The sequence below is a fragment of the Equus quagga genome, chromosome 3, assembly GCF_021613505.1.
Source record: "Equus quagga isolate Etosha38 chromosome 3, UCLA_HA_Equagga_1.0, whole genome shotgun sequence".
NCBI lineage: Eukaryota > Metazoa > Chordata > Mammalia > Perissodactyla > Equidae > Equus > Equus quagga.
In genome coordinates, this window is record NC_060269.1 from 91,688,287 (window position 1) to 91,709,154 (window position 20,868).

The following is a 20,868-nucleotide window of genomic DNA, read 5'->3' on the forward strand; positions in this document are numbered from 1 at the left end:
TGTTATCATAGATCACTTTCTGCCTATTTTTGAACTTTATTTTAATGGAATCAGAGTATGTACTCTACAGAGTCTGGCTTCCTTTATTTATACAGTGAGGTTCATTCATGTCATTGTACATAGCAGTGGTTCATTAATTATCATTGCTATATAGTGTTTGTTGTGTGACCATACTACAATTTATCAATTCTATTTATGGGCTTTTGGTTGATTCTGGTGTTTAGGGATTTTGAATAATCCTGCCGTGAACATTTGTGCACATCTTTGGTATATATATGTATGTACATATATATATATATATATATATATATATGATTTCTGATGGATATATACCTAGGAGTAGAATTGTTGGGTAGTACATTTTATTGAAGTTCACATTTAATATAGATTGCCAAATAGTTTTCCAAAATGTTTGAACAATGTACGAGACTTGAGTTACTCTACGTCCTCACCAGCGTTTGGCATTGTTGGTCTTTCATTTCAGCCATTCTGGTGGGTATGCTGTGGTAGCTCATTGTGTCTCTGGTTTGCTTTTCCTTGATAGTTAACAAGTTCCTTGATGGTGAGCACTTTATACTGTACAAATCTTCCATGGATGTCTGCTTTCCCCCACAGGACTGTAGTACAGCTGTTGTCATAAATCAAGTATCTGTGTGTGTTTGGGTGGGTTTCTGGACTTTCTATTCAGTTCCAAAGGTCTTTTTGTCCATCCTTGTGCCAATAGTATATTCTCTTAGTTACTTTGAATAATATTAATTCTTGCTGTCCATTACTTTGAGTCTCCCAATTTTGTTACTATTTTTCTTCAACTTTATGATGGCTATTCTTGGGCCTTCTTATAACTGTAAGAATTTTAGATCAGCTTGTCAATTTTCATCAAGTTTTCTTTAGAATGTTGATTGGGATTTCATTGAACCTGATCAATGTGAATAGAATTGACATCATTAAAAAATTTCATCTTCTCATCCATGACTGTGGTACATGCCTTCATTTATTTTCCTTCATTTCTCTTAATATTTTACACTTTGCTGTATAGAGATCTTAAGCATTTTTGTTAGATATAATCCAATACAGTTTATGTTTTTGATCTTTTTAAAATAGTCATTTTTAAAGTTTGATTTTTAATTGTTTGATGCTGGGATATAGAAATACAATTGAATTTGTTTATAGATTTTGTAGCCAATGATTGTTGAAATCACTTATTAATTTTGATAGTTTTACCTGTACATTCTTTTGAATTTTTCACTTACACAACCATGTCTTTTAGAAAGAATAGCATTTTTATTTCTTCTTTTCCTATGTTTACATCTTTGATATTTTTTCTTTTTTTGTTTCTTTTGTCTCACCTTATTAAATTTGCTCACACTTCTGACTCAGGGTGGAATTGAAGTATCACATTTCTGATATCTGGAGGAAAGCTTTCAGTATTTCACATGTGACGCAATACTTTCTGTTTTTGTTTTGTTTTATGGATATCTTTTATCAGATTAAGGAAATTCCCCTCTGTTCCAATTTTCTAAGAGCTTTTTTAGACTTTAAAAATCGTATACAACTGTTTAATTTTACAAATACTTTTTCTTCATCCAATAAGAGTTTGTAGTATTTTTTTCTCCTTTGTTCTTTTCATGTGGTAAATTACATTAATTAATTTTCAGTCTGATCTAGAATAGTTATCTTATGTACTTGTTTCTTTGTTTGTTTTGTTTTAACTTTTACACCTATTTTCATTAGGGATACTAGCCTTTAATTTTCCTTTCTTGTAATATGGGCTTTTGTAATCAGGCTATTCTGGCACTATAAAAAAGTTGGGAAAAAATTTCTCTTTTCTATTTTCTGGAAAATATTGTGTAAGATTAATAATATTTTTTCCTTACGTGTCTAGAAAACTTAATGGTAATGTCACATGGGTCTAGAATTTTCTCTGTGGGAGAGTTTTTATTTAATTTCTTTATTGCTAATTAGATTTCCTATTCTTATGTCAGATTTGGTATGCTGTATTTTTCTAGGGATTTTTCATTTAATGTAAATTTTCAAAATAGTTGTTCCTACTATCCACTCATTTTTTTCATATCTGTAATGTCTCCTTTCTCGTATCAAATAATGGTAATTTCTCCATCTCTTTCTCTCTTTTTCTCCATGTCTTGCCATGAATTTATCAGTTCTATTAGTCTTTTCAAATAAACTATTTTGAGCTGTATTATGTTGATTCTCTTCATTGCACTTTTTTCTTTCTGTGTTATTATTTTCTGCTTCCACTTTGTTATTTCTTTCCCTTTCCCTTTTTTGAACTCAATTGCTTTTCTTTTTCTAGGTCTTTGAGATGAACACGTAAGTCCTTCGTTTTTAGTCTTTCTTCTTTTGTGATGTATCTAATACTGTCACTTTCTCTCTTAGCATTAACTACATACCACAAGTTTTGATATGTCATATTTTTTCATATATATCAAAATATTATGACTTCCCTTATGATTTAATCTTTGATCAATGGGCTGTTTAGAAACGTATTGCTCAATTCTCAAACATTTGAGGATTTTCTGATTATTTTTGTTATTTATTTCTAGTTAATTCTACTGTATTCAAAGAACATGCTGTGTATGATTCAGTTCTTTGAAATTTATTGAGACTTGCTTTGTGGTCCATCATATGATCAATTTTCATGAAAGTTCTATGTGCTCTTGAAAAGAATGTGTAATTTGAATTAGTTGAATATAGTCTTTTAAAATACCAGTTAGATCTTCCATTTTCTAACTAATTTTTGTCTGCTTATTCTATTAGCTACTTAGAGAAATGTGTTAAAATCTCCCAAAATGATTATGGATTTGTCTATTTCTTCTTTTAATTTTGTCTTTTTTTTTTTTTTTGTCAATTTGATGCTATCTAATTAGGAGCATATACATTTAGAATATTTATGTCTTCCTGATGATATCAATATGAAATATTCCTCTTTATTTCTAGAAATGTGTTTTTCATTAAAGTCTACTTTCCTGTATACAGGAAAATATTTTTAATAATTGGTGTCTACATAGTATATCTTTTTCCATCTTTTCACTTTGAACATTTCTATATTTTTATCTTTAAGGCATACCTCTTATAAGCAACACATATTTAGTATTTCTTTTTTATTTAATTTTTTTATCAGTCTGTCTGACAATTTGGTCTTTTAATTAGGGTTTTTAGTACATTTATGTTTAATGTAAATACAAAATATTTGAGCTTAACTCTAACATCTTACTATTTGTTTCTTATTTGCTCCACTTCATTGGTTTCTTTTTCTTTACTTTTTTGCCATTTTCTTGGATTGATCAGGTATGTATTATTATTCCATTTTCTCTTCTGTGAAGAGAAAAGCTTTCTAGTTAAACATTCTTTGACTAATCTTGTAGGGGTTACCCTACATTATAACATGCATCCTTAATTTGTTAAATTTCTACTATAGGTCAATATTTTTATGCATTTCTAGACCTTAAATTACGTTGACTCCATTTACTGACAACCCCTTTGTCCCTCCCACCCCTATAATTTTGGCTGTTGTTTTCCTACATTTTATTTGTCATATATTTTAAACTCTACAAGGTATTACTCTTTTATCAAGGTAAGCTTCTTCTAGTCACACATGTATTTACTTTTTCCATTGTTCTTTCTTCCTTCTAACATTTACTGTTTTCCATCTGGGATAATTTTTCTTCTGCGTCTGTTGTCAATGGAATAACATTTTTGAAAATATATTCATTTTGCTTTCATTTTTGAAGACATTTTCAGTGGATAAAGATATTAAAATAGGCACTTTCAAGCACTTTGAAGGTATTCCATTGTCTTCTGGCTTCCATTATTTCTGTTGAAGAGTAAGTCAGTCCTATTGTTGGTCTTGAAGATAATGTGTCTCTTTTCTTCAGCTACTTTGTAGAGTTTTCTCTTTGTAGTTGGTTTTCAGTACTTTGACTATGATGAGACTAGATATGGTTTTCTTTGCATATATTTTGTTTGGGATTTGTTGTACATCTTGTCTGTGACTTGATGTATTTTCATTGATTTAAGAAAATTCTTGAACATGATACCTTCATATATTGTTTCAGGCCAGTTCTTTCCCTTTCTTCAGTGGCCCAGATTACACATATGTTCAACTTCTCTGTCATGCCTTATATGTTTCCTATGTTTCATTTTGTTTTCGTTGTTATTGCTCTATTTTCCATCTTAGGTTCTCTTCAGTCTTCCATCCAGATATACTCTACATGCCTATATTCAGTTTCTACCCCTTTTCAACTGTGTTTTATGAGATTTTTAAACTCATCTATTAGTTCCAAGCTTTAAATATTATGTGTTCCAATCCTAGAATCTATATTTGACTTTTAAAAAAGATTTGTATTCTCTGCTGAAATTCTCCATTTTGTCCTTGATTTTCTTAAACATTAATTACAATTATATTAAGGTATGTATCTGATTCCTACAACATTTTTATCTACTATGGATCTATTTCTATTGTCTTTTTTTCTTCTTGGTCTTCAGTCATTCGATCTTTTCTACTGGTATGCCTAGTCATTTTTGATCTCATACCAGATGTTTCTTATGAAAAACTGTAGAGAAAATTTGAGTTCTAGATTTTGTGAACATCCTACAGAAAAGATTTACCTTTGCTTCTACCAGGCGGTTAGGCTAGGGGAAAATTATTTTGACCAAAATAGGAAATAGGAATCAGTCATTTCAAAGTTGGTTTTCAGTCTTTTTGAGAGCTAGCTTGTTTTTGGTTAGTCCTTAATTCTAGGTTGCAGCCCTTTAGATATCCCATCTGAAATCCTCAGTGTTTAACAGGACCCCTTCATCATGGTGTGTCTTGAACACAAACTTTTGTCTTTCTAACCCTTTGGGACTGCCAAAACTCTACTCAGTGCTGCCTATAAGTCAGTAAATGCCTTGAAAAGAAAAGCAGAGGTGAATGTCAAGCTCATGTTCTGTTATTGATCATGGCTCATCAAGCTTTTGTTATGTTCATAGATCTCCAAAGCTTTCAAACAGATTTGTAAATTTATATTTTAATCACCTGTTATAGTTGTTTCTTGTGAGCAGGGAGAGTTGTGCTTATAATAGCAGGCGTATCACAGTTGTAGGAGGAGTTGCAAAGTTCACACACTTAATCAGTGCTTTATTCTGCTGCTTAAACAGAAAATTCAAGACAAGACCCACTCCTCCAAGAATTTATAATCTAGTTTGGAGGAAAGCTCAGAGAGAGCTCTTTTCTAATGGAATATTACAGTATGTTTATTCACTAAACTAGTTTAAAAGGATCTGGGAACTCTTTGAGGCCATGGGCCATGCTTAGTTAATTTTTGTGTCCTAAGTAAATGCTTGATAAATTTGTTGAATTGAATGGACATGAATACAAGTACTTTAGGAGTTTAGAGTAGAATAAAAAGATTGTCTGAGCTATGGTATCCGGGCAGGATTGATGAGGTCATGAGAGGTTTCTTGGTAGAGTGTAAGGTTTGGATAGGTTGAGGGGAGAAGAAACTAAGTTAGGGGAGAAAACACATGCCAAGCCTGAAGGTAAAGCTGGCAGGCATAGGAGACAATGAAGATACCAGTCTATCTATAACAAAGGATTTATTTTAAGGAGTAAGTGCAAGATGGATATACTGAAGCCATGTGGTGGGAAATGGGCAATATCAGATTGTGGGATGTTGATTTTCTTCTATGGTGAAAAGAGTTTTCACAATACTTCCATGGAGTATTAATAAAAGTTAAACCAAAAAAAGAAATAAATAAAGAAGCCATTGAGGTTTTGGAAAAGGTTTAAAAAGATTTGTTTACCGCAAGATTTCTTTGAACCTTTAAGGTATGCTTTGTGAATTTCCAAAATTGTTTAAACTCAGCACACTTTTGCTTATAAAGGAGCAGTGCTTCTTGGAATGTATTTTAGGATATTGGGATATGTAGGCCTTGAGGAAACATTTCCTGGAAAGTTACACTAGCATGAAAGGCCCATGAAAGCTGGGGCTTTTGGTTGTTGTTCACAGTTCTACCACTTGCACTGACAAGAACATCTAGCGAAAGTATTTTCTCAGTATACGCTATATCAATTGAATGAATTGTTGGTTTTAGTGGATGAAGGAAGAATGAGATTAGAGTGAAGTTAGTTTTTTAGCAAGATTAACCTGATAATACAGTATAGAATGGACTGTGGGAGAAAGAGGCTAGAAACTAAAATACCAAAAAAAGAAGCTGTTAAAGTTGTCCAGACCTAAGGTTTTTTCTTGGACTGTAGTGACGTCCTTGAAAATGGAAACTAAAATGGATAACAGTGATATTTTGTAAAGAGAATTGACAAGATTTGGTGATAGATTAGGTGAAGGAGGAAAGAAGTTCTCAAGGTTTAGATGGCTCTGAGGATGATGGAGTGACTGGAGGGAAGAAGAGATTTCTGTACAAGAATTCATTCTGTTTCTTCCATGAAGCCTAATGATCTGATGGATGGGGTCATAAAGGAAGTATCTAATTCCGTGAAATTTTACCTTGGGTTTGAAAACTTTCTATGTAGAAAAAGATAACAAATTTTGAAACAGTAAAGCTAGTGATGGGAGAGAATTTGAATAACAAATACAGAAAAAAAAACCTCTTTAAAAAAATCACACTGAGTTTGAGTGAGCGCAAATATATTGTGCAAAGATTCTGACTTAGCCCACAAGGCAACTTTTCTTCAGCTCATTAATTCTATGATAGCTCCATATAAGGTATGGTAATTAAAACATTTGAAATTTATAGTAATGTTGATTGGGTAATTATTTTGAGATACTTCTTTTCCAAAAGAAAATAGAATGTTCTAGGATTATCAACAAGTGGACCTTGAATTTGGGAATGAATAGTCTGTGAGATTGGAAATGTAGGTTCTGTCTAGTCTAGATATACCAAGAGTTCAAAATCTAGGCAAACCCAGACCACCACCAGTATCTTCTGTGATTGATCAAACCAAGTCCCAAGGGAGCCGACTTTTCCAGCTCAGAAGAGGCAAGTGATGGCATGGAAGTAGCTCAGACTTCAAATTCACAGACTTAGATATAAATCCTAGAGGGAATAAGTTGCTTCTTACCTTTTAGTCTACTTATTGATAAAGTAGGGGTAGTAATTATCTCACTGGAGAGTGGTGAGGATTAAATAAAATATAAAGTTATTGCCATCGGCACTATGCGTGTGTGCATGTCAGTGGATGAATACTGTGTTGTAATCTGTTAAATACACCGTCCACCTGCCAACCAGATTTGCTTTCCATCTAAAAGTCATATATCCATTGGTAGTGTGTCAGGGATTTTGATAAATGGTACATTTGTGATGATGACAATTAGGAGTGATGATAAAAATTGATTTAATAATGATTACCAGAAAAATACTCAAAAATATTTTTAAAGGATTTCCATGTAAAGTATGATAGTTATGAGGGTCAGGTATTGGTGGGGCTAGAAAAAAAATTTATCCCTGCTGGAAAAGTTGTAAGTATATAGTAGTAATGGCAAGATTCAGGTTTTCATTAACTGTAACTAATGTCTCTTTTCCATTATAACAGTGAGAAGAAGCTCATTACGGATGCCCTTAATAAAAATCAGTTTCTGAAGAGACTGGATCCTCAGCAGATCAAAGACATGGTGGAATGCATGTATGGGAGAAACTACCAGCAAGGGAGTTACATTATTAAGCAAGGAGAACCAGGAAACCATATCTTTGTGCTGGCAGGTGGGTTTTTCTAATTATCATAAAACTAGTGTTTTTTAGTTATTATATAACAGATTTTTCTAGTTATCATATAACAAATATTTGCCTCATAATTTTTTGCAAACATTTATAAAAATACAAAACTACTTGCTCTATTTGTAGAAAATATAATAGATTGAGCTCATGAAATAGTTACGTTGTTGATCCAATCATGATGATAATAATACTTAGTATTAACTGAATGCTTTCTATATGTCAGACATCCTATTGACTACTTAATAGAGAGATCTCATTTCAGCTCACTGACTCTGTTAGGCAAGTGCCATTATCTCCATGTTATTAATGTGAACTATGTCACAGAGAGGTTAGGTCACTTACCCAAGGCCACACAACTCATTTGTGGTGGAGGCAGAATGCAACCTTAGACAATCTGACTCAAGAGTCCATACTTTTAATCACAGTGCCACTCACCCTACAACTACAAAAACGTCTTTCAAAGTATAGAAAATACTGCTGCTTATATTGACATTTTTAGGTTGTTATACCAGGAAAAAGAAAACAATTATTTCCATGGTTCTGTAAAGTATTTTGGTTATATACCAATGATTTCAAAAGATAATTTAGGTACATTTAACCAACAGATGAATCAAATGGAATGCCTTAAGGTTAAAACTGGTGTTTTTAGGGCCATTTCAATGGTTTCCACCATATATGATCACTTGAACATGCTTACATGCTGGGTGGATTATAATGGTTGGATAGGCAAAGGATTTATTTCTCAAATGCATATCAAATGCATAAATCTTATAGTGCTACCTAAAGAAATTTTTTTAGATATAGGAGCAAGAAATTATCTGAACATGGCTTATGGTTATTGAACACTCTGTCAAATTCTGATTTTGTCCCAACTTTTGGAGTTTTAGGGAAAAAAGTTAAACTGGCTTACTCATATGGAGTGGTAACCTGAGATGTGCTGTGGCCTTCTATTTTGCATTATAATTCCTGGCAATCTTTTATGATTCTTGTTTCCTTGGGGCCTTAGGTGTGGGGCAGAAGTTACCTATCCAAACAAATAAATGTTTATTATTCTATTTATAGAGTATAAAAGATTGTTTTCATATACTTTGATTCTTTAAACATGCCAGTTTCATAAGTATTCATGTATTATATGCTATAAACATCTTTGTAGACACCCTTAAAATTGTAGTGATTCTCAAGTAATTTTTCTACCCAAGAAGTAGATTATAGTCAATTTAGCTAGCCTTCAAGTTTTTAGGGACAGGTGATCGAGAACAATCCTCTCCTCTTTTAACTTTTCTCTTGGCCATTTCACTTCTACTTTAGCAACGCTAGAACGTTCTGGCAAGAGAAGAAAGGTCATTAAGTCAAGAAATATTTATGGAACCTGCTAGGAAAGGATGAACTCACGTCAGCCCATCTTGTTCCTTGTCAGTAACTCTGATGAAAGGCTTGGGGAGAGGAGTTTGAACAGAAGTCAGCATCAGTACAGCCACTGAAATCAGGATATATCACATTTGAAAAGGAAAATCGGATAGTTTCTTATTTGAGTTAATCATGATGTTACCTAAAGACTGAATTGTGTAACTTAACTAATTGAGCTAATTAATTTGTTAATTAAAAATCTTGCCTTTATAAAATATAGCATGAATAACAAATAATAAAAGCATATTTAGCTTAAACTTTTGTTATTCCATATAATTATTCAGTATTGCTCAAGTTGCATGAGCCATAACCAATTAGGAAAAAAACTTGAAATGCATTGAGATCCATGATATCAACTCAACAGTCCAACTAAGTGCTTTCAATGGAATAGAATTTAGTTGTAATGAGAAATTATTAAACTGCATATCTAATCTTTAGGATTTGGAGCCAAAACAGGGTTTATTTCTTACTAGAATAGGAGTTCTAATAGCATGAGTATCTTTTCTGCTTTGTCCACCCTGTCTCTCTGGCACCTGGACTAGTTCCTGGCACAACGTAGGTATTCAGATCAGATTTGTTGAATGAATGGATGGACAGAGATGACTAGAGCTACATAGTGGTAATTGGGAGAAGGAAAGATTAATTCTTCAAGGGAAAGAGAAATAACCCCACCAATTTTCTTCCTCTAAGAATATAGATCTTTTTTGCCTAAGGTTTTGGTTAGGTGAGCTTTATTTGCATGTTTGAAGGGAAAGGAGAGGAGAATTGCCAGGGCGAAAGAATTGTGAGGAGGTTGCCTGAAGTTCTGTTTCTCTCTTCCCCCAGCCTTTGCCTAGATAGAGATTAATATCAAGCATTCTTCTTTTTATTTTTATAAGACTTTATTTCTTAGAGCAGTTTTAGGTTTACAACAAAATTGAGAGAGAGGGACTGATATTTCCCATATACCCCTTGCCCCTAGAGATCCATAGCCTTTCCCATTATCAACATAACTTACTAGAATGGTACATTTTTTTTTTCTATCAAAGACGAGCCTACATTGACACATCAGAATCATTCAAAGTCCATGCTTGATGTTTATATGCTATAGGTTTGGGCAAATGTGTAATGACATATATCCATCATTATAATATCATACAGAGTATTTTCACTGCCCTAAAAATCCTCTGTGCTCTGCCTGTTCATCCACCCCCCCAACCCCTGCAAAGACTTATCTTTTAACTTTCTCTATACTTTTACCTTTTGCAGAATGTCATATGGTTGGAATCATACAGTATGTAGTCTTTTCAGATTGGCTTCTTTCACTTAGTAATATGCATTTAAGGTTCCTCTGTGTCTTTCATGGCTTGATAGCTCATTTCTTTTTGGTGCTGAATAATATTCTATTGTCTGGATGTCCCACAGTTTATCCTTCCACCTACTGAAGGACTTCTTGGTTGCTTCCAAGTTTTGGCAATTAGGAATAAAGGTGTTATAAACATCCATGTGCAGATTTTTGTGTGGACCTAAGTTTTCTGCTCCTTTTGGTAAACACTAAAGAGCACAATTGCTGGATTGTATGGTAAGAATATGTTTAATTTTGCAAGAAACCACCAAACTGTCTTCCAAAGTGGCTGTACTGTTTTGCATTCCTACCAGCAATGTATGAAAGATGCTGTTGCTCCACATCCTCACCAGCATTTGGTGTTGTCAGTGTTCCAGATTTTGGCCATTCTAATGGGTGTGTAGTGGTATCTCATTGTTTTAATTTGCATTTCTCTGATGAAATATGGTGTGGAGCATCTTTTCATATGCTTGTCTGCCATCTGTAAATCTTCTTTGGTGAGTTTTGGTAAGATCTTTGGCCCATTTTTTAAGTGGATTGTTTTCTTTTTGTTGAGTTTTAAGAAAACAGTATATTTTTTATATTTTGTAAAACAGTCCTTTCTCAGATGTGTCTTTTGCAAAAATATTTTCTCCCAGCCTGTAGCTTGTCTTCTAATTGTCTTGATATTGTTGTTCTCAAGCACTCTTCTTAGTGACTTCCATTCATTAATTCATCTCAGTGAATGGGGCTTAGACAACAGTTGAGGCATGGTGAAGTAACTCACCCAAGGTCACACAGCCAGTGACCAGTCAGAGGCAGGCAGTGTGACTCCAGGGCCAGTTCACCTCTCAGTTATGACAAGTTAGTCCTTCTGCCGGTATGAATGTCTGTGCCCTGTTTTCAAGACATACAGTGATTGTTGTGTTCCTTGCACAAGAGAAATAGTTTCATGTACAGCATTTTTCATGGGGTGGAATGAATTTTAGATAAAACATTTGCCATCCACTGCTTTAGGGAAAGAGCTTTGTAACAATGATAATAATATTAACAGCATCATTAAGACTTCCTGACTTTTATTATGTGTCTCTGTTCCCTATCTATATTAACTTATTTAATTGTCACAACAACTGCATGAAGTAAATATTGTTATCATCCCCATTATCAATGAGGAACGCAGGCAGAGTGGGTAACTCCTTTAAGGTGAATTGGTTAACAGTAAGTAAGTGGCGGTACTGGTTTCAGTCTGTACTCATAACCACTTGATTATAATGAGAACCATAAGATATCTTACCTGTGTTCTTGTTTATACTTTCTGATTGTTTTATTTTTTAATTGATGGAATTCAGGTGGATTTTGACTATTTGTGTTTTTCTTAAATTCTACTTGATAGAGGGCCAACTAGAGGTGTTCCAAGGGGAGAAATTGCTATCGTCCATCCCTATGTGGACCACGTTTGGGGAACTAGCCATTTTATACAACTGTACAAGGACTGCCTCTGTGAAAGGTAACAGGAGATGAAATGCTGTATTTTTGAGTTGTTACACAGCGTTAAAATAACCTAAGTCACTATTGCCTCCTGAGGTTTTTGTCTCCCATTGTGTCTCATATGCTGTTATTAATAGAAGTGCTATGCTTATGAAAGAATTTATATTGAAACCTTGTCTAAATGATTTAAGCTTAAAAGAACCTTCCCATCAGATACCTGTATATCAAATAGGAAAATAGCTTTAAATTGAATGATTCCAATATTTGCTTTAATGGCCACTTCACTTGTTTACTGTGTAGACATCTGCCTTTGGCTCATCCAGAATGTTTGCTTTCTCTTCTCCATGAGGTTCTGACCATATTATAAATCAGAAAAAAATAATTAAGCCAATGAAAATGTGTATATATCAAAAGAGATATGAATTAATTAATGAGAGTTTCCATGAATGACTTTTGGGATTAGTTTAATTGCTTCTCCTTAGGGTTCCTGTTTTTGTTGACTTTATTCTTGGTGATCTGGGATTTTCTTCTGAATTACTTAGATGTAATTTTTCTCAGTGTTTGGGACTGCATTACATGTCTCATCATTACTGCAGTGTTTGATTAAAAAAATGCAGATTCTGGGGCTTCGCTCTAAACAACTTCTGGCAATGGGGCCCAGGGATCTGCATGTTTAACAAGAATGCCAAGATGATTCTAATTCACTCTAAAGTTTAATAAACCAGAGCTTTGGATTTTGTTCTGTTTTATAGGCTCTCATTTCTCCTTTTTAAAAAAGCTTACAACCATAATTTCATATAGATGTTTTTAGACCTGCTACTTCTGCTCCTCTTCCTTTTTAGATTTTATTCTTGCTTTCTGTCTTTCCTATAAAAAAATTATCTCCAAAAATTGTCTTGCATAGTCTCTTTGAAAATGATTTGTATACATTTTATACAAAAGTAACCGTAAAGATACCCTTAAAATATTTTGGCTCTCATTTACAACGATGCCTAAACAACATAAAAAGACATGAAAACACACTTATACACACAGAGATCTTTTACTTTCAATTTTCTGCTTGTGAATTCTTCACTCTTTGTTTAGCTATAGGCTGGCTGGCTTTCTCCTGTATCACAGCACAAATCTGAAATACATTCTGATGATGTAGTGTGTAATTAGGAATTGCGAACTAATTTTGATATCATCCTAAGCAAAATATAATTAGAAAGGAAATTTTTTGCTACTCACTTCCAAATCGCTTCATTTCAAAGCCAAAAATGATTTTATAAAATTACCCACTATTTATATCACTACTTTCTTCTATTTGCATGTTTGTTGTTGTGGACTGTGCGTTTTTCCAAGAAATACCATTTTATGAGAATATATGAAAAATTTACTGATTAACATTTTAGAGTGTTTTCTTAATGTGGGGCTAAATAATATTTTATTATTTTCTTGATTTTTCTAAAGCTATTACCAATGTTAAAACTTGGGCACTAGATCGAGAGGTATTCCAGAATATAATGAGAAGGACAGCTCAAGCGAGAGATGAACAGTACAGAAACTTCCTTAGAAGGTAAGAAAAACACATTGGTGGAAAGAGCAGAAGATGGTGAAGCCATATTGTGGATACAAGGATTTTATCAGAATAATTACTTTACTATAGCTTCTCTCATTTAAGCACTTTCCTCGTGATTAAACCAAAGGAACAAAAGTATTCCCTTGCAGTAAATGCCACTATATATAAAAATTTTTATTTAATTCCCATTAGCCTTGTGCACTGGTTTAGTTCTCTTGCTAATTTTGCTCTTGTATTGATGGAGTCATTGTATATAGTATAGAAAAATGTGCAAAGAATCCTAAAATATTCACCTGGATTGCTCAGTTGATATTTGAAAGACATTCTATAATTTGGAAGTGGATAGCTAAAGATAATCTTTCTAATAATGCTTTGCCTAGAATACTACTAAAATTAATTTATTTTGCTGTCCTTACTTGCTTTACCTGAGACGTTCTTTTTCTTATTTGCATAGCCACACCATCTTTCAAATTACTATTATTTGTAGCAAATTAACTTACCAAAAATGTTATTATGCTTGCCCTGATGGCATGGATCCTCAGAACATATTTATTTTGTGAACCGTACTGTATCCCCAACGACTTGGATGCATCAAATTATAGAGAAACAAATACTTATGTAACTGAAAAAGTCAGTTATATGTTAAAATTTTTTTTCTGGCAAATGCAATTTTCTTATTTAAACTATTTCTGCCTTTGTGGGAGCTTTGACAGTCTCTGAAGCTGCAATACGTACTGTAATGAAATGTTACCTATAAGTGGCAATAATAGTAAAATATCCTGCAGTTTCAAAAAATAACTCCTAAGTTCTGTTTGAGTATAATAATTTTATCTTGTGTAACTAGCCTGCAAAGTCAGTGATCTTCGGGCTATTCAGTGCCTAGCATATAGTGAGGACTCAATAAATAGTGAATGAAGGCATTGCTAATCAGTAGAATGTGGCAGGCATTAAGTTTCTCCTATAGAATCTTGCTGATTTACTCTCACAGAGACAATAATGACTCCTGGCAGAGGGCAGCCATAATGACAAGCAGGTGCCTTTACCTATATGTCGACCAGTGCCTTAGCCGTCGTGTTGTGGGGTCTACCTGAGTATAGGTGATCTCAAAATCCAACAACTGAGCAACACAGGTCAGCATTTAAAGCTAATGAATGACTCTCACACAAAAGCCAAAAAGGGATAAATAAATAAACCAGTGCTAATGGGTTGAATGTCTGAGATAAAACCTGAACCACTGGGCATAGCAGTTCATTCCCTTGGAGTCTAGTGTGTTCTGTCTTAGGGGAAGGGGCTGAGAGAATGTATTAGTACATATTCCTTTCTTCATTTTGTTATGTCAGTCAGGCATTCATTCAACAAATACTTATTGCCAGGCTCTAAACATTGTGGATTCAGTGCTCAACAAGAAAAACTTGATCTCTGCCTTCATAGAGGGGAGACAAAGAAGATTTTTCCTCATATCACTTTCCTCACTAATCCCCAAAAGTGACGGTTTACAGGAGAGAATCTTGCTAACATTGTAGATCCTAGTTTGGACCAGAAGTAGAACTTTCATGATGAGCGTGTGTTAATCAATTAAAAAAAAGGAACAGAAGTATTCCTTTGCAGTAAGTGCCACTATATGTGTATATATATATATAAAATTTCTGGGGCCAGCCTGGTGGCGCAGCGGTCAAGTTCACATGTTCTGCTTCTCAGTGGCCCAGGGTTCACTGGTTTGGATCCCGAGTACAGACATGGCACCGCTTGGCAAAGGCCATGCTGTGATAGGCGTCCCACATGTAAAGTCGAGGAAGATGGGCATGGATGTTACCTCAGGGCCGGTCTTCCTCAGCAAAAAAGAGGAGGATTGGCAGCAGTTAGCTCAGGGCTAATCTTCCTCAAAAAAAAAAAGTTCTGGTTCCCTTTTACCTTTTCATCAATAGGGAGACATATTAGAGAAATACATTTCTCTTTGTTTCATAATATACATTAAGCTCTTTCTTTTTCCATTTACATCTTTTTATTATGGAGTGTGTGATATATATAAAAGATACATAGTACATGAATTATCAAACATAATAACACAATGAGTGCTGTCAAGCCGCTGCCCAGCCTAAAAGGTAGAGAGTCAGCCCGTTGTTGGAGTTCTCATGTGCTCCCCAACGTCATTTCCCAGCCGCCTATCCCCTCTCCTTGGGGTAATCTATATTCTGAAGTTTAGTAATCATTCCCTTGGTGTTCCTTATTGTTTTGCTTGATTTATATATATAGCTTGATTTAGCCTATTTTTGAACTTTATAAAATTGGTGTTATTTTTGCAACTCAATTTTTTCACTCAATATTTTTTCTAAGATTCATCCATTTGGTTAGTTCAGTCATTTCTCCGGTCGTAGAGTTCCATTATATGACTACCTTAGTGCGTTTATCTGCTCCCATTGCGGGGGTGTTCCACTGTTTTGCAATTACAAATGTGTCGGATGCATACATTCTTACACACACCTCCTGGCCACATGCCTCCTGGTGCACGTGTGCAAGGATCAGTCTAGAGCTCTCTTTTCACAAATCAGATCCAGTCATGTATTTGTGGAGTAGCATTATTTTTTCCATAGCAGTGTCAAATTTTAGATGGTAAGAAAGAAGTATTTATCTTAGAGAAATTATATTAACAGTCTTGAGTAAAAATGGGTAAAGTAGACGAGGAATTTCTCTAAAAGAACAATTTAATCTGTTGATTGGTTAATCATAGTGAGATTTCTGATTATTTTTCAAATAATGTTTCAGGATTCTGTCTCATCCTCTGTATATTATCTGTAAAAATGTTTCTATTACATGCCTCTGGCTACCATTAATTTCAAAAGACAGTACAGTATGACTGATAATCAAAGATCATTTCCATGCTAATTCCTACATTATTCCCCCTTGGACTCAGTCTTTACTTAATTTCAAGGATTTAGATGAAAATCTGATCCTTCTCTGGATACAGAGCTCCTCACCCATGGTAATAAGAATGAGATCTTGAGATGTGGAGAGAAACGCATTTCTGGACATGATTCACTTTGAAAACCAACAAATGTAAAATATTTTCTCGCCAAACAGGCAAAATTTGATTGTTTCTCTTTATGGTATCTTACTATTTTTATTCATTTACCTATGATAAATGTCTGTGATTATATAATTTCAGTGTATTTGAAATCAATTATCTATGTGTGACATTATTTGGAGGTTTACTTTGGAAAAATAAAAGTGCATTTATTTTTTTAAATGCACATAAAGATTTTTGAATCTACATATAGGTGTGTATTTGCAGTTTAATTCAGGAAGATAATTAAATAAAGGTTTTTTTTTTTTTAATTTTGAAGTGTATCCTTGCTGAAGAATCTACCTGAAGATAAATTAACCAAGATTATTGACTGCCTGGAAGTGGTAAGAAATTTTAAAGTAAAAAATACATTTTATTAAAAGATAGTATAATCTCATCATTATTAGCACTGTTGATGAATAAAAAGGAAAAGATGGTAGATCACCAATCTACAGAGGCCAAGAGCCTTTTTCTATTGTGAAAAACCTTAGACCGACTCACTGAATTAAGGGGCTGGGATGGGTTTGGGTGACTCATCTGAAATGTATAAAAGGAAATTGGGTTTGCATGTGTAACTTGACATTTGATTTACATATTTTAATCTTTTTAGTATATTTTATAAAACTAATCCACCTTACTCAGGAGGCATTTGATTTTCTGCAATTAACATCACAATTCCTTACAGAGTTTTCATAGTATGAAGGAGTCAGTGATGCATAATTAGGTAATGGAGTAGAGAAAGGGTATATTGGGGCTTTTGGTGACAGGCTTCTGAATCAGCCTGTGAAATACTCCATACTTGAAAACTAAAAACAAAACTGCACTTAAGACGCACTTTGCCTATTTTAACATCGAGGGAAAAAGAGCATATTGGAATGTGTTCAAAAACTCATATTAGGCATCACCCAGATGGTTGGTTCTAGTCCAAGACTAGTCAAGTCTTCCGTGAATAATGCTTTTATGACATGTACCTTGGATTATTATGATATGCATTGTATGAAAACCTCTTCAGAGTACGGAGATTAAAATTCAAAGCAAATAACCTCTCTCTAACTTTTTTTGGGGTCAGTTTCATTGGAACCAACATGGCTTTTATAGAATTTAAAGGAGGTAAGCAATAGTAAAGGAGTCACATGTAGACTTTAAGCTTTTATAGAGCTGTTCTCAGTGGGGGACCAAAAAACTCTGCAAGACTGATTGTTGACAGATTCATGCCTCTGTCAATCACAATATACAATGTAAACTAATATCTGTTGAGAAGGGAGCACTGACCATTTTATCCTTAAGTGTAAGTGACACCAGTAATGTTTCTATTTACAATTCATGGAACCCATCCAACAGTTTATCAAGGACAGGCCATGATGACACAGTGCCTGGCCTTGTGTCCCCAGAGCGTTCAGATATGAAGTCATTTTCAAGAGGACTGCTTGCCCTGCATCTCTTGGGATTTTCCCGGTGTAACATAACCCAATCACAGATGTTACAAATTAATAATTCATCGTAATTTCTGAGAAATTTTTTTTTAAAGCTGGAGAGGCCCTATATTTTCTTTCTTAACCAAGGAAATCTGTTTTTAATATAATGCTAATAGAGTAGATTCACCAGAGGGGAATTCCATGCTGACAGCAAATATTAAAATTTAGTATCTCTAAAAATAAGTGGTAAATTAGACATATTTATAGCAGCCACAGGCAATAGCTACAGAATATATAGATGGGGGCTCAAATCCAGTATTAATTAACACACAATTCGAGTTTGAAAGTCTCATCTTTTAAAACACCTTAGAAAGGCTTTATTATATCTCAGCATTTGCAGACGGCGGCAGTTTTATAAAGGGCTCTTTATTAATACCTGGCAAAAAATGTGTCTCTGTAATGTGTGAAAATTCTCAAATGCGAAAGTGATTAACAAGGGCGTCGTGGGATCTGTTTAGCTCTAAGAAAAGCACATAATTTACCAGCATAGCCTGGACTAATGACCCATCAACAGGGTCCTGACAACAGCCAATCACTAATGCATCGGAATTATGACAGAACGCCTGCTGAGTTCCAGGACCAGCTGTCCCACAAACTTGCTGCATAATCTTCGAGAAAAACAGGCTGAGTCTCGAATGCTGTTTGGTAGTTGATTTGGAAGGTTTTTTATTTTTCGTGGGGGTGGGGAAAGGGGTCTGGAGTTTCCCATCACCAAGCCATTGATCTGATGTGTTTGTTAAGCTTTTGACTGTTAAACTCCTAGACCAAATAGCCCTGATTGGGCAGTGTTCCAATGGCATTTCTTCTTTTAGCTTAAGTCACTCAGAACATTCAGTTCTAGAGGCAGACGTTGCCTTTAAGCCTGTTCTTGTGGGAGAGTGGGAACAGTACCAACATATTCACTGATGTGCTCTAAGAGTTAACTAATGAACATCATGAAGCATGATACAGATTCCAAAAGCAGTGTAACTGTTAATGATAATGAAAATGATAATGTTACTTCTGCACCTGGCAGTTGTGCAGTACGGAAGACAAGAGTGGAAGGAGTTTCTGCTCCCATGTGTGGTGATCAATCCAGGAAGCATGGAATGTGACTGTAGGGCTGACCTGAGTCACCTAACTCTTTGTCACAGAGCTTTGGCATTTGACCCAGTGACCCTTTGCACTGTGACTCTGACATTTGCCATCTTGCATGGAACTCGAGGTGTAGTGGGAGCGGGACCGGGGTGGGGTGGTGTGGAATGTTCTTGCCCTTACTCAGATCCCCTGTGGTGCTGCTTAACAGGCAGATTCGCAGGTACCATCTCACACTTAGTGAATCAGAAACTCTGGGGTAGAGGCCCAGAAATCCACATTTTAACATTTAAATATGCAATTCTTATGCTTATTAAAGTTTGAGAAGCACTAATTTAATGTTCTGAATAGAATACAGCCGTGCCTCGCTTAATGATGGGGAGAAATGCATCATTAGGTGATTTCGTCATACAAACGTCCTAGAGTCTACTTAAACAAACCTAGATGCTATAGCCTACCACACACCTAGCCTATATGGTACTAATCTTACGGGACCACCATTGTATATGTGGTCTGTCATTGATCGAAACGTCATTATGCAGTGCATGACTACACATATATTTAGAGTTAGCCATAGTCTGCTTCTTTATTCAGGAATTTTTCACTGTTTATCATTTTTTAAAAGTATAGTCCTCCTTTCTTATAGTTTCTGCTAACACTTGCCTAAGCTGGAGAGTTTGTCTCATTTTAATGATTACATCCAGAGCCTTAAGAAAGTTGAGATAATTGTGGATTTTGCCACAGTTTATGGACCAGTTAGTTAAACACTGGGCAGCTAGGTGTTGTAGAAAGTTCTCTAGTCCAGAGTTTAGAGATTAGAGTTTATAGTCAAGCCTCTGTCACTAGCAGCTGTCAGTTAATTGTGGTGAGCATTAGGGTCTCTTCATCTCTAAAATAAAGGGGCAGTGGACCACATCTCTAAGGGCCCTTTCGTTTCTTCAGTTACAGAATTCTATATCGTTGCCTCACCTAAATTGGAGGAATTTCTGTTGGTTTTCATTTTGTAGGCTCTGGTTCCTTGGAAATAAATAACCTCAAATCTACTAAATTTTGCCTGAATAGTTGAGAAGGTCCACCTGATCCAGATGTGTTTGCTTTCAAATTTCTAAGACGTTTTAACTATTGTACTTAGGCAAACAAACAAAAAAAAAAACAGCTGGTAACAACCCAAACAACTGTATGTAGTTTTTTAAACAACCAACGTGGGTACATAGTCACATGCTACAGGGAGCGTGTGTGTGTGTGTGTGTGTGTGTGTGTGTGTGTGTGAATCATAACTCTGTGTATCATCAATACCTCCTTGTAATGAAGATTTCTAGCCATGCTCTAAAGATTCTAAATCATTGGCTCACTTCTTTGTCTTCCATCACCTTGGATTTTTCTTCTGGTTTTATGTATTCTATTTACATGCACTTAGACTCCAGCATTTTGCTAGATTTGTGGCTGTTTGTGTAGTTTTCTTCTTACCTGTACCTCTCAATCTGCCCTGGAATTGATTTTCTTATTTCCCACTCTTGCCTAACACTAAGTAACTACTCTCAGGGTTTCTAACATCTTTTAAAACATCTTTTCAGACTGACAGATGAATTGGGGGTCACAACTCATCAGTAGGCCATAAAAGCAATTTAGAGGAACATTTTTTTAATATCAGAATAGTAAGTATAAGTATTGTTTAAATATGTTTCAATTTTACATAAATATCCCTATGTGTGCATGCTCACGTTTGTGTGTTTTAGCATACATGTAAAATATGTTTCTTACTGTAGAA

At 34.7% G+C, this 20,868-nt stretch overlaps 1 protein-coding gene across 1 annotated transcript in view; it reads left to right on the forward strand.

Annotated features, from left to right (window-relative positions):
* PRKG2 (protein kinase cGMP-dependent 2) overlaps positions 1-20,868 on the forward strand; it is an 87,901-nt gene that overhangs the window by 12,885 nt on the left and 54,148 nt on the right. Inside the window, exons 2-5 of the mRNA XM_046657150.1 lie at positions 7,550-7,716; positions 11,835-11,948; positions 13,382-13,487; positions 16,832-16,895. Of these exons, the coding sequence (XP_046513106.1) occupies positions 7,550-7,716; positions 11,835-11,948; positions 13,382-13,487; positions 16,832-16,895 (451 nt within the window). The remainder of the gene's footprint in view (positions 1-7,549; positions 7,717-11,834; positions 11,949-13,381; positions 13,488-16,831; positions 16,896-20,868) is intronic.